General features: G+C 40.4%; 1 protein-coding gene across 4 annotated transcripts in view; it reads right to left on the bottom strand.

Annotated features, from left to right (window-relative positions):
- STAG2 (stromal antigen 2) overlaps positions 1–14,921 on the bottom strand; it is a 179,829-nt gene that overhangs the window by 102,409 nt on the left and 62,499 nt on the right. For 3 of the 4 annotated variants that reach the window (XM_034782380.1, XM_034782384.1, XM_034782383.1), the window contains 3 exons: positions 9,313–9,454; positions 1,293–1,371; positions 69–230 (listed from right to left, as the gene is read on the bottom strand). In XM_034782380.1, the coding sequence (XP_034638271.1) occupies positions 69–230; positions 1,293–1,371; positions 9,313–9,356 (285 nt within the window). In that variant the 5' untranslated portion in view covers positions 9,357–9,454. Of the gene's footprint in view, positions 1–68; positions 231–1,292; positions 1,372–9,312; positions 9,455–11,685; positions 11,806–14,921 lie in introns of those variants that run through there. The other variant, XM_034782382.1, reaches the window with a different exon arrangement.

Here is a 14,921-nt window from a genome sequence, read left to right as displayed (position 1 = left end):
TTTTACTAAATTTGCAGCCAAATTTAAAATTGAGCATCCCTTTAAGCCTAAAGAGACTCAAATCTTACCTGCATAGCACTCTTTCCCATTTTAACAACCTCAAACAGCATCATGTTTTCCACACCATTCTGTTGGTGATGTCCATTCATCCGGTTTGGACCAGCAGGTTTCCCTCCTCCGTTTCCACCTTTCCCCTTTTCTCCTGGGCCTTTTTTCCCTTTTTTACAGGTCTGCAATCAAATCAAGAGCAACTTTCAAATCACTTCAAATGTAAGAACATAAGAACAGCCATATGGGTCAGACCAAAGGTACATCTTGCCCAGTATCCTGTCTTTCGACAAGTGGCCAATGTCAGATGCTTCAGAGAATGAACAGAACAAGTAATCAAGTCATCCATCCCCAGTCACTCATTCCCAGCTTCTGGCAAATAAAGGCAAGGAACACCATCCCTGCCCATCCTGGCCACTGATGGACCTATCCTCCAGGAACTTATCTAGTTCTTTTCTGAACCCTGTTATAGTCCTGGCCTTCACAGCATCCTCTGGCAAAGAGTTCCACAGGTTGACTGTGTGTTGTATGAATAAAAACTTCCTTTTGTTTGTTTTAAAACTGCTGCTTATTAATTTCATTTGGTGACCCCTAGTTTTTATGTTATGAGAGGGAGTAAATAATCCTTCCTTCCTTACTTTCTCCACACCATTCGTGATTTTATAGACCTTGATCATATCCCCGAATCGTCTCTTTTCCAAGCTGAAAAGTCCCACTCTTTTTAATCTCTCCTCATATGGAAGCTATTCCATACCCCTTAATCATTTTTGTTGCCCTTTTCTGTACCTTCTCCAATTCCATTAGATCTTTTCTGAGATGGGGTGACCACATCTGCACACAGTATTCAAGATGCGGGTGTATCATGGATTTATATAGAGAAAATAGGATATTTTCTGTCTTATTATCTATCCCTTTCCTAATAATTCCCAACACTGTTAGCTTTTTTGACTGCTGCTGTACATTGAGTAGATGTTTTCAGAGAACTATCCACAATGACCCCAGTATCTCTTTCTTGAGTGGTAACAGCTAATTTAGACCCTATCATTGTATACGTATAGTTGGGATTATGTTTTCCAACATTCATTACTTTGCATTTTTTAAAAGAAAAAGAAATTTTAGATATTCCTAGTTCAGTGTTTTCCCCACAATGGTACAGGCACCTAACCAGCATTAAAACCATTCTTGCACTTATCAGTCTGCACAAAATGTCAAGTGTTTCAATATCCCTGATAAACCGAACATACTTTTCCTTTTCCTTGTTTTTGATTTTTTCCTTCAATATCTTCAAAGTCTGTATCAGAAGAAAAGTGTGTTTCAGACTCCCTGTAATGACAAACAAATGTTTACATACTACATCAGAAACCTTACTGTCAAAATAATTGTAGCAATATTATCTACATCTTCAATAAGACTATGTCAACTCACTATGAACAAATATTTAAATCTAGGCTTTTCCTTTTAAATACATTTTGACCTAACAACTAATTAACATGCTAGAGAACCGTAAATAAAAGGTTCCTTCTGCTGACATCACAGGAAGGTGTCTTCTGTGAAATCAAATGACTACGGAATATTCTTTCCTTTTTTAAAAAAAAAAAACTTACAGAAATCCAACTATTGAACATTGAAGCTGGTTGAAAATTTTTGAATTTTCAACAAAAAAAATTCACAAAAAATATTCTGGCTTTTTCAACCAGCTGTGTTAGACAATAGATAAAGAGATAGTAAGAATCCTGCTCTAACATCTTTATGCACACCACTTAGTTACCTTTACTTAACTCCCGCTTTGAAAAAAAATTAAACATACTTGAAGTAGCTTTGTATTTTATCAAAACTCAAATTTTGCAAAATGTAAATTGGACAGCCAAGAAAAACATAACGTGTTTAATTTTACTGAAAATGTTGACATGCTGTTTGCTCAAAACATGTTTACAAGGTGCTTTTAAAAAAGTCTTATTCCTACAAATATATTTTAATTTAATTGTACGATAAGCCACTGCAGAGACTAGATGCTAATAAAACCATTTCTGCCATATTAGTAACAATTGATGTCATATTCACAATATTCAAATATTCTTGATCCCTGATTTGTTCTTAATTTAGGTTTGATATAGGAAGGTACTTAATTCAGTTCAGTCCTATTCAGAACAGCACTTAGGTGCCTGCACACAAGGCACCAAGATAAGCACATATTTAAGTGTTGTCCTGAATAGTGATGCTTTCCTGAGTCAGGGCCTAAAGAGTATGAAGTTCAGACTGTTAACTGCGCAAAATTTGCTTAAATTGATGTTTTGTGAAATGGCAAGATTATTCAGAAGGGAGAGAGAGATTATTCACCCTGTGCAGTATATAGTTCTTCAAGATGTGTTTAGCTATGGGTGCTTCCCTTCAGGTGCACATGTGCCCCACACACCTTCTATCAGAGATTATAGTTACCAGTGACTGCTCAAGCCCATGCATACGAGACTATAGTAGGCTGCACGGGTGAACCACACCAAGTTCCTTCTCCACCCACCACCAAGTCTCAGAAAAAAAACTCGGAAGGAAGGAAGGTAGTGTAACACCTGTAGGAGAACACATCTTGAAAATTACAGTTATTGCACAGGGTGAGTAACCTCTCTCCCTCTCTTTGAGTAATGTCCCTATGAGCATTCCACTTCACATGACTGCCAAGCAGTATCCCCGTAACGAGAAATGAGCTTTGGAATCGAGTCCAGAACAGAGAAAAGAATTACCATATCAGAACTACAGGCACTAACTAGGGCATAGCATCTAAAGAAGGTATGTACCAAATACAATGTAGCAGCTCTGCAGATCTCTGATACTGAGACACTATTAAATAGAGCTATAGATGTAGACTCTGACCTCATAGAGTGAGCCAGCACACAAGAAGAAGGTGGAATGTTGGCTGCAATATAACAAGCAAATTACACAGCTGAAATCCAATTTGCTGGTCTTTGGGTAGAAATAGCAGAACCTTTAGATCTGTTTGCAAATGAAAAAAACAGCACTAAATCATTTTGGAAATTTCTTAGACTATCTAGTCAGAAACCTCCTGACATCTAGAGTATGAAAAGCAGTTCCCAGATTGGAATTACATGGTTTTGGCAAGAAACTGTTAGGTAAATGATCTGATTCAGATGAAACTCAGAAGATACTTGAGAAAAGAAATTGGGGTGTGACTAAGGAAACCTTATCCTTGTATAATACTGTGAATGGAGGATCTGCCATTAAGACCCCAATTGCTCCTACTCTGCAGACTGATGCAATAGCCACGAAGAAGGCTATCTCCATAGACAAATTCAGTAAGGAGCAGGTTGCCATCAGTTCAAAAGGAGGTTTCGTGAGCTTTAAGAAATAAATTATGGCCCCAACCTGGGGACTTTACCTGTGGGAAAGGATTTCCCTGACCATTCATGAAGCCTATGGTTGTAGGGTGAGCAAACAGTGAAAACCCCTCAATTGTGGTATGAAAAGTTAAGATGGCCAAACGAATCTTGAGAGCACTGACAGTCCTGTTTTCTTTAGTTGCAGCAGGTAATCCAGAACAAGCAGAAGTGAGGCAAATTCAGCAACTATTTTCTGGAGTTCACACCAGTGACTAAATATTCTCTACTGTTAAAGTATTTTCCTACTATTCAGTAATATCTGTTGTACCTCTGCAGTACAGGTCGACTTTAATCCCATGAACTTTCATACCCCCTGGTGATTTCTTGGAGTGACCATCTACTCTGTACCATGGGAGCACTGAGGTGGGCCCTCCATCCTAACAGAGATGCATCCATGGTTATGGTTACCATGGCGTCCTTTGCCTATGTAGTGATGAACCTTCCACTGATCTAGCGTGTGCTTCACCTATTGAGGAACTGACACTTGTTTGTCTAGGCTGTGTCTGTCTGGCAAGTATACTGACCTGAGACAGCCCTAGAAACTGCAGAGGTGCAATCTCGCATGTTCTGTCATGAAAGTGCAAGCCTACAAGTGACCTAGAAGTCGATGACAGTTTCTGACTGAAGTCAGAGCTCCCTTGAATAGTTCTGATATGCATCATGAACCTGTTCACAGAAAGGAAGGCCCTTGAAGCCAAGGAATCCAGGAATGCCCCTATAAATTGTATGTTCTACATGGGAGTCAGTGTGCATTTTCCAACATTCAACTGAAGACCCAAGTCCAAGAACAGAGAAAGTCCCCTTTCCATGACAGTCAACACTTCTTAGTATGACTGATCCTTAAGCAGACAATCATCAAAGTACAAGTATACTATGATTGCCTGATGATGGAGGTAGTCTGTCACTACTGACTTTAAGGTTAGAAGGAACCATTGTGATAATCTAATCTGACCTCCTGCACGTTGCAGGCCACTTAACTTCATCAACTCCTTAAAAAGACCCCTAACGTCTGGATGAGTTACTGAAGTCCTCAAATCATTTTTTGGAGACTTCAAGTTACAGAGAATTCACCATTTACATTAGTTTAAACCTGCAAGTGACCTGTGCCCCATGCTGCAGAGGAAGACAAAAAACCCCCAGCATCTCAGCCAATCTGACCCAGGGGAAAATTCCTTCCTGACCCCAAATATGGTGATCAGTTAGACCCTGAGAATGTGCACAAGATCCCCCAAGCAGATAGCTGGGAAAGAATTCTGTGTAGAGCCCTCCCAGCTAGTGCCCCATGTCCAGCAGTTGGGAATTTTTGCTACTGGCAATCACTGATGGGCCACATGCCATTGTAGGCAGTTCCATCAAATTCATGGGGGGGATGATATATCAAGCTCAGTCTTGGAGCCAATTAGGTTATTTTTCCCCCACTGCTCCCCTTGGAAGGCTGTTCCAGAACTTCACTCCTCGGAAGGTTAGAAACCTTCATTTAATTTGAGCCTAAATTTGTTGATGGCCAGTTTATAGCCATTTGTTCTTGTGTCCACAGTGGCGCTTAACTTAAATAACTCCTCTCCCATCCGGGTATTTATCCCTCTGATGTAGTTACAGAAAGCAATCATACCTCCCCTCAGCCTTCTTTTGGTTAGGCTCTTTGAGTCTCCTCTCATAACGTAGATTTTCCATTCCTTGTATCATCCTAGTAGCTCTTCTCTGCACCTGTTACAATTTGAATTCATCATTACTGTGGCCAGGGTTTGCCAAACGGTTTTTGCAGGTTCCTGCAGAGCCTTTTTGATAGGATGGGCAACTCCGGATGATGCCGCTGAGCGAAAAACATCCAACACCTTGAGTTGAGATTCTTTAACCTTCTCAAGCAGTTATCTGGAGGGAATCTGCCCTGTGTTTAATGAGGTCTTGAAACTGTCGAAAAATCATCGGCCATAGATGGAGGAGAAGGTATTATTGCCTCATCTGGTGATGAGGATGAGATGGCAATCTGAGGGGTTGGCTCTCTTTCTGTCCTAGCCTCCTGATCCTCAAACCTTTCCTCCTGTTGAGTGGTGTGCTGGGGAGGAGAAGCTTCAGTCTCCCTGTCATCTCAGTGAGAGAGGATCTGAACCTTGGAGAACTGTTGGTGATAAGCTGACCAAAGATCCCAATATGGCCTCTGAGAAGCACAGGGGGGAAGGGGTAGCATACAGGGATGATCCCACCAAGAACCATGTTGCCAGACGTTCTCCCTCTCTCTTTATGAAAGGGGTTTCCTATGTGGGCATTTAGGAGAACCCTGGTCAAAGACTGATGATGCTAAAGGGAGGTCTCCATCATCATCCTCTTCTTCCCCTAACCAAAAAGGGAGGTGAATTAGATGGTACAAGAGATGTATAAGGATCCAGACAGCAAGTGGTTCTCAGTACCAAGAGATGCAAGCAATGGAGACTCTAGTTCAGCAGTCACCAATAAATCCTTTAGGCACCTAAAGTCTTGCAAATCAAGCAGAGTGGAATTGCAGCACCGAGTGAGGTTGTGATATGCACTGATTGTATTGTAGGCTTGTCCCTGGAGGACAGTACCAAGGGTTTTGAGCACTTCACAGAAGGTGCTGACATAGTTGGAGGCTTAATCTTACACAGTACTGAAGAACCCAACAGAGGTACTAGAAGAGACCTATTTGTTCAGACCATCTCTGCTAGATGGTACCAGCACTTTCTCAGAGCCTCACTTACTTTCAGAAGAGCTACAGTACCGGAGGAGCCCACTGCCTCTGCAAGATTGAGCCTTGAGACTAGATTCTGAGGCTGTGACCTGTTCAGAGAGTGAGGGCTTTTCAAAGTGGATTCCTAGACTGGAGTTGGAGCGCCTCTTCTTGGAACCTCTTCTTGAAGTCTCTAAGGCTTTTCCCATTCTGCGAGACTGTTACACCAAGATGGAAGGGGTACTAGAGATCTCTGGAGACTGGTGTACAGGGGGGTTTCTTGTGACCTGTTTCCAAAGCGGGGTGAAGGGAAAGTGCCATAATTAATAATTACAGCTTGATTTCCCAATTCTTCCTTGCCCTGGATTTGAGGGCAACACAGAAGTTACATTCTGTGGGATGTGCAACTCCTGTAGGCAATGAACATACTTAAGAGTGTCTGCCGTTGACCACAATATCCTCTCTACATGTGAGGCAGCGTTTAAACCCTCGTTAACCAGGTATGCCACTCAGGAAGGACCTCCCTGGAAGAAATAAAACGAACTTCCCAATAACTAGCTAGACTGAAATCAGCAGGTAGCGTAGGCACACACAATGCAGATACGCTGAGCTTCATCACAGGCTGAGATAGTTGAGAAGGAACTGAAGGCTATTCATCCATGCAGCCTGATAGACCCTCAGTGATGGGTACAATGATATCAGCAGAGTACGCAGAGGCCAAACAGACACGGATAATGAAAATCTCTGATCAAAGGCATGTGGGGCACATGCGCACCTGAAGTGGAACACCCAGAGGGACACTACTCTTAGAAGAACCATTCATTTTTAGACACCTAAAGAAATACAATGGAACATAATGTTGCAGAATATTTGCAATTAACTAGAAGTGTTTTACAAGGGTAAATTAGCTCAACATTGGTCTTTTTGAAATACTATAGGCATGTCTAAGATGAAGAAAGTGTCACTACTTTAAGAATTTTCATATTAAATTAAATATTAAATTAGGCATCTTAACAGAACAAAGGGTGTTTTTCCCCCCCTTATATAAAGAAAATTCATAACACCTTGAGGCAAAGGGAGACAAAAATGGGTAAAACAACGAATAAAATTGGAGCTTATTAGCTTCTTCCAGACTATGAATATGCATGAGACTATGTCACGTGTATGTTTCAGTGAGACCCGTATGCTGCACTTCACTACCTTTTCTTAACATCTGCCACCCTACTGCAAAACTAAAGGCTTTCCTCCCTGCCAACGCTGGTAAGCTATTAGAAAATATACATAAACATCAATGGGAGTTACACATCTATTAAGAGAATAGGGACAGAGAATATATCTACTGTGGTTCAAAACTCATGTTTTCTACAAAATTTTTGAAAATGTTGGCAAGTGTAGCAATTTTTGTATTTCCTAACTACACTTTTACTTTAACATACCATACTTTTAAAAAATGCTATAATATAAATTAGGGCTGTCAACTGATTAAAAAAAATTAATCATGATTAATCATGCCCCTTCATGCTTCAATCACTTCAAGATTCATATGTCCCTTCATGCTTCAATCACCATTCCAGAGAACGTGTGTCCATGCTGATGATGCGTTCTGCTCAATAATGATCCAAAGCAGAGCAGACCAACACATGTTCATTTTCATAATCTGAATCAGATGCCACCAGCAAACGGTTGGCTTTCTTTTTTGGTGGTTTGGGTTCTGTAGTTTCCACATCGGAATGCTCTTTTTAGACTTCAGAAGCATGCTCCACACCTTGTCCCTCTCAGATTTTGGAAGGCACTCCAGATTTTTAAACCTGTAGTTGGGTGCTGTAGCTATTTTTAGAAATCTCACATTGATATCTTCGTGTTTTTTCAAATCTGCTGTAAAACTATTCTTAAAATGAACACGTGCTGGGTCATCTTCCGAGACTGCTATAACATGAAATATATGGCAGAATGCGGATAAAACAGGAGACATACAATTCTCCCCCAAGGAGTTCAGTCACAAATTTAATTAGCACACTTTTTTTTTAATGATCATCATCAGCATGGAAGCATGTCCTCAAGAATGGTGATTGAAGCACGAAGGAGCATCTGAATGTTTAGCATATCTGTCACGTAAATACCTTGCAATGTTGGCTACAAAAGTGCCATGTGATCGGTGTTTTCACTTTCAGGTGACGTTGTAAATAAGAAGCAGACAGCAGTATCTCCCGTAAATGGAAACAAACTTGTTTGTCTTTGCGATCGGCTGAACAAGAAGTAGGACTGAGTGGACTTGTAAGCTCTACATTGTTTTACGTTGTTTTGTTTTTGAGTGCAGTTATGTACAAAAAATATATAAATTTGTAAATTAAACTTTCCAATCACATCATCTCTCCTCCCACCCCCAGTCCTTTTTTAATGTTCCCAACCAACCCGAAGAAAGTTGGTACTCTTCATTAAGAATTACAAGTAGAGATCAAATTTTAGGTACTTTTCAGCTGAAGTCATGACTCAAAGAAGGGTTTTTAGAATTTCTTAAAAGTGAATTACAAAGGAAAAAATTGATTATGTATAAAGAAGGCCTAAAAGGTTTCTGTCTGTACCTATGAGATACATTTTGCTTTTCCTCCACTATTTAAAAAACAAAACAACCCACATTAGGAACCCAGATTTTGTCTACCCTGGAAGATTATGGATGACTGGAAAACCAGTAGGAAGATATCACAGGTATCTGAGAAGTGATATCATTTAAAGTTTATCAAAAACACACACATATACATATATATAACGAACAAACATTTGGCAAAAAAGCAACTCTCGGTTAAGGATTAAGCAACCCTAGCCCTTCAAAAAAGACCTCAATCAACATCTGTCTCCAAAAACAGAAAGACGTCGACTTGACATTACTCATATTTCTGTCCAGAAAATTTCTAATTCAAAAGAAAAGTTTTTCAGAAAGTTATAAGCATCAGAAAAATGTTTTTATAATGGAAACTATTCTGTGACCATGACAATAGCTTCTCCTACTAGCAAAACGCTCATTAAAGATTCTAAAAATCTATAGTAAAAAATAAAGTTAAACCAGTTATACGATTGCTATTTTAACTCCCCTGGAAACACAGGACACCATTCAAGCAATGCTTTAGATTTAAATCACTAACTACTTGACAGAATAACCTTCTTATGGCTGCATTAAACACTGTTACTTACTGAAGGAGAGTAAAATCAGTTGGTATTTCTGGAGCTGCTATCATTTCTTTATCATCTTCTGGACCACCACTGTACTGGAAATGTGTTCAAAAACAGTTTACGGTGGGCAAGCACGTTTTCTTCCTTTCACAAAAGACAATTCCTATTTAAAAAAAAACAACCAGGTCAATCTTTACTCTTAATGAAAAGCGCAAAAATGTTACTGTCATTAATGTCTTGTACTGTATATATCAGCCTTTTGACATATATTTCAGAAGATCAGAAGTTTATTTTTCTCCTTTTAAATTACCAATTTTATAAGTGCTGTTTCCCCGCCAAAATCTCTCCCCAAACTCCTGCAACAGCATCACAATATTAAAAAAAACATACAGCAAAACATGGTAAATAATATATAGAAAAATCTCATTTTAGAAGGTGAAGCGTCAAGGAGAATATGCATGCATTCCTTATTAGTCTAGATCATTTTAGAAGACTAATCTAAAGAACAAAACCTCAATTTCTTCTTTGAACTAAGGCCTTGTCTACATTGGCAGTAGCTACATACCACAGTGAAAAAAGCAGGCAGTGTCCACAATGCAGTGAAAGGCTCTGGCAAGGAGGAGGCAGCGGGGAAAAGCTCTGACAGAAGGGAGCTTCCAAAACCCTTTCTCCACTGCCTCCCTTCTGCCAGAGCCTTTCCCCACTGCCAGAGTCTTTCACGAAAGGGGAAAAGCTTTGGCAGGAGAGAGGCAGTGGGACACTTAACTGCTAAAAACAGAAGTGTAGACATAAAAGGCACTGTGAACCGTTTGGGGTGCATACCCTAAACTTCTGATGTGTCTTTACACTACTCGTCCAAGCAGTGCCTGTCTGCACGGTATTTATTTATACCAGTGCTAGTGGGGCATGCAGCATGTGTATACTACATGCCACACGTAGTACATGTTAAAAATACACAAGAAGGGGGTCTAAGAGATATTGGCTTTTCTGCTTGTCTACTCTTCAGTGTGTTTAATATGCCAGATTAACATCAATTTTTATACTGAAAGCATTTTAACAAGCTGTATCTGATTAATTCTCAACAGCTCCTCAATATAGATATTATCCCCGTTACAAACAGAAGCATAAGAATTGCTACAGCAGTTTATTGGTCCATCTAGAATGCTAGCAAGAAAACTCATACTGGACAAAACAATAAAAAGTACTGCCATCTAGTGCAACTGTGAACTATTATGGACAGAGCTGGAAACACCACCTATAGTTACTTCCCATTATAAGACCTTATATGCTTAAAATTTAGCTAAACTTCAACTGTTCAGGCTGAAATTTTCATGGCTTCCAGGTAGTCTTCTGAATTCTAAAGCAGACAATGTGAAAAAGATTGGTGTCCTTATTGCAGAAGCTCCTCATGCGTCTAGTATAGGGGCAGGCAAACTATGGCCCGCAGGCCATATCTGACCCGTCAGACCATTTAATCAGTCCCTCAGCTCCCACCGGGTAGCGGGGTCAAGGTTTGCCAGTGCTCCAACCAGAGAACAGGATCGGGGGCTTGCCCCGCTCCGTGCAGCTCCTGGAAAGCAGCTGGCATGACCCCTCTGCGGCGCCTACGTAGTAAACGGAGGCATGGCCAGGCAGCTCTGCACGTCGCCCCATCCGCGGGCAGTTCCTGGCCAAGGGAGCTGCAAGGACGGCGCCTAGGGACGGGGCAGCGTACAGAGCCACCTGGCTGTGCCTTGGAGCCAGAAGAGGGACATGCTTCTGGGAGCTGCTTACAATAAGCGCCGCCTGGAGCCTGCACCCCTGAGCCCCCCACCGAATCCCCTGCCATAGCCCTGATCCCCCTCCTGCCCTCCGAACTCTCAATCCCAGCCCAGAGCCCCCTCTTGTGCCCCAAGGCCCCCATTCCCAGCCCCACCCCAGAGCCTCACCCCCTCTTGTACCCCAACAGCCTGCCCCATCCCTAATCCCCCTCCCACCCTCCAACCCCCTCGGTCCCAGCCTGGAGCCCCCTCCTGCACCCAAAACCCCTCACCCCAGAGTCCTCACCCCACCCCATACCCCAACCCGGAGCCCCCTCCCGCACCCTGAACTCCTCATTTCTGGCCCCACCCCAGAACCCTCACCCCCACCCCCAATTTCGTGAGCATTCATGGCCTGCCATACAATTTTCATATCGCGATGTGGCCCTCAGGCCAAAAAGTTTGCCCACCCCTGGTCTAGTATCTGAGGGATGGAGCAATATTCACAATGAAGGTGTCATTAACTTAATGGTAATAACTCCACAGCTAGCATTTTACTTATTCCAGTACACCACTGAGCATCACCACCCAGCCCAATATATTGCTGTTTAAAAATACAATGAATTTTTTCCTCAGGATAGGAGACAAATGTCACCTCAAGACAGGATGCAGAAGTAAAATGTCTAGAAATCATTAATGATTGCTTCTTGGAGCAGCTAGTCCTGGAACTCACAAGGGTAGAGGCAATTCTGCGTACGCAAGAGGATAAATGGACACAAGTCAGCTATCAGGAATGGCAATATACAAAAACCTGTAGGAGAACACTTCAACCTCCCTGGCCACACAATAGCAGATGTAAAGGTAGCCATCTTACAGCAAAAAAACTTCAGGACCAGACTCCAAAGAGAAACTGCTGAGCTCCAGTTCATTTGCAAATTTGACACCATCAGATCAGGATTAAACGAAGACTGTGAATGGCTATCCAACTACAGAAGCAGTTTCTCCTCCCTTGGTGTTCACACCTCAACTGCTAGCAGAGCATCTCACCCTCCCTGATTGAACTAACCTCGTTATCTCCACACTGATTTATACCTGCCTCTGGAGATTTCCATTACTTGCATCTGAAGAAGTGAGGTTCTTACCCACGAAAGCTTATGCTCCCAATACTTCTGTTAGTCTCAAATGTGCCACAGGACCCTCTGTTGCTTTTTTAAAGATTTTTAAAATGTTTAAGAAGCTTCATTTAAAATTATATTAAAATGCAGAGCCCCCGGGACCAGTGGCCAGGATCCAGGCAGCGTGACTGCCACTGAAAATCAGCTCGCTTGTCGCCAAATAATAATGCATATTGGAAAACAATCCCAACTATACACAAAAAAATGATGGGGTCTAATTTAGCTGTTACCACTCAAGACAGGTTTCAGAGTAGCAGCCGTGTTAGTGTGTATCCGCAAAAAGAACAGGAGTACTTGTTTTCAGATCTCTAAGGTGCCACATCTGCTCAATGTGCAGCGGCAGTCAAAAAAAAGCTAACGTTAGGAACCATCAGGAAAGTGATAGATAATGAGACCGAAAATATTGTAATAACACTATATAAATCTATGGTATGCTCATGCAGTTCTGGTCGCCCTATCTTACAAAAGATATATTAGATTTGGAAAAAATACAAAGAAGAGAAACAAAAATGATTAGGGGTATGGAACAGCTTCCATATGAGGAGAGATCAAAAAGACGGACTATTCAGCTTACAAAAGAAATGACTAAAGGGTGGATATGACAGAGGTCTACAAAATTATAAATGGTGTGGAGAAAGTGAGTAAGGAAGTGTTATTCACCCCTTCACGTAACACAACTAGAGGCCACCCAATGAAATTAACAGGCAACAGATTTAAAACAGAAGTACTTCTTCAAACAACGCACAGTCAGCCTATGGAATTCATTGCCAGGGGAGGTTGTGAAGGCCAAAAGTATCACTGTGATTAAAAAAGAATGAGATAAATTACGAAGAATAGATCCATCAATCGTTATTAACCAAGATGGCCAGGGACTCATGCTTCAAAATATTTAACCATTTTTACATTTTATAATATTTGACCCATCAATTGATCAATTATTTTTGGAACAGTCAAATGCTCAGTCCTAATCTGTAATCACCACAGTACAGTCCTATCCAGAATTTATAAAACAGCCCAAGGTGCCAAAGTCTCAACATTAGTCTGCTGTTAAGCGAACACGTATGAAACCCCTACTGGGAAAAATATTTGTATCATCCTCTAGCACAAGGGTCGGCAACCACAAAAACTTTTAAAGAATATAATTATCACAAACTGAGTAAAGGAATGTATAAATTATTCAAAAATAATCTCAACACAGAATTTAAATTATATATTTGGTACATCTCTCATTCTGAAATTAAAGACCATCTATTAAAACTAGGTATCTGGAGTTTTGCGACACTCTCTGTAAGTTTCGATTCCTAGCACAGACAACAAGAAAGAAAACCAGATGATTTTTCCTGAAGTAAGTGTTGAATTTCTACCTTCTAATTATAGAACAAAAGAGGGATATGAACCTGTCTCCTGGAGATCAAGAGTCTGTGTTACAAAAATAGAAGTGTTTTGAGATTATGTTTTTGGGAGGGGAGAAAAACAGAAGAGAAGAGGGTCCTAGCATTTGGGCAGCAACTTTCTCAGCATATGAGATATCAATAAATTATTTACATAGTACCATCAGTGTGCAAAATGATCTACATATCAGTAAGATGACACAGGAGTTTACAACATTAATCCCAGCAAAGGGGTGCTGAGGTTATGAGAAGGATTAGGACCATAAATAGTAAAAGGGCAGACATATGCTTTTGTTATATAAGTATCTTATTAGGTCCTTTTTAACTTACTTTTTAAACACAAAAATATTATACTTTGATGTAGTCAATTCAGAGAAGGCAGCAAAAAGAGTCTATTCTGCAGATGCCATTCCAACCAGCAACAAATTGAATTATACACAGTAAGCACTGATTTAAAGCCAGACCTTTGGCACCTGGTACTGGTATATGCATCTGCTAAGGTCAAAATATATTTCTAATTATCATGAAACTGTAACTATATTTCATATGTTTAGTACTTAAGCATTTTAATTTTCTCTATTTATATATTTCATACAGCTTTCAGCGTTTGTTGGCAAATTAATTTGACTTATGAGTTTATCCATGAATTTCGGAAGACCATGATTTTTACTGAAACATAATTAACTTAACTTTTAAAAGAAAATGTATCATGCTGGAAGATCACAAGGTGGAGCTCTAGCCTAAAGCTAACTAAAGAAACTCTAGAAGACAGGTCATCCAGAGGTTGACCTAGTTATTTCTTTACAATAAACTTTATAATACATTGTTAAAAACATACTGTAGCATATTTTGCTTACATGTGCCAAAACTCTATACAAACAGTTCAAATACACCAAAAAAGTTCCTGCATCTTGGGTGAAATTAAAAAACACATTTATTTGGAATCACTCTGGACTCTCCTTGGATACAAAAATGTCAAGGGCAACTATATCATGACCTTGCTGAACTTGGTAGGCAGTTCCAAATATAACTGCAAAAAGATTTAAATTACAATTTTTTACAGCTATAGCATCTCCCACAGTGATGTATCGCCATACTGTAACCAAAGCCCTTTGTTTTCAGTTTCTATTTTGTTTATAATTTCCTGGAAACTTATCAGTGTTTATTACAAAAATTTAAAAAATGGGTGAAAATCAGTGCAAAAAATTTACGTCAGTGTTCTGGGTAAATATTAGGGGATGGAAGGACAGAAAATAAAGCAATAAAAAGTACTTCTGATCTGGCTTTCCACTCTGGAAGGAAAGATGGCAACTCGGTGACTTGAG

The sequence above is a fragment of the Trachemys scripta genome, chromosome 9 (assembly GCF_013100865.1).
Source record: "Trachemys scripta elegans isolate TJP31775 chromosome 9, CAS_Tse_1.0, whole genome shotgun sequence".
Classification (NCBI taxonomy): domain Eukaryota; kingdom Metazoa; phylum Chordata; order Testudines; family Emydidae; genus Trachemys; species Trachemys scripta.
Note: the sequence above shows the minus strand (reverse complement) of the source record. Positions and strands in the feature narration are given on the sequence as shown.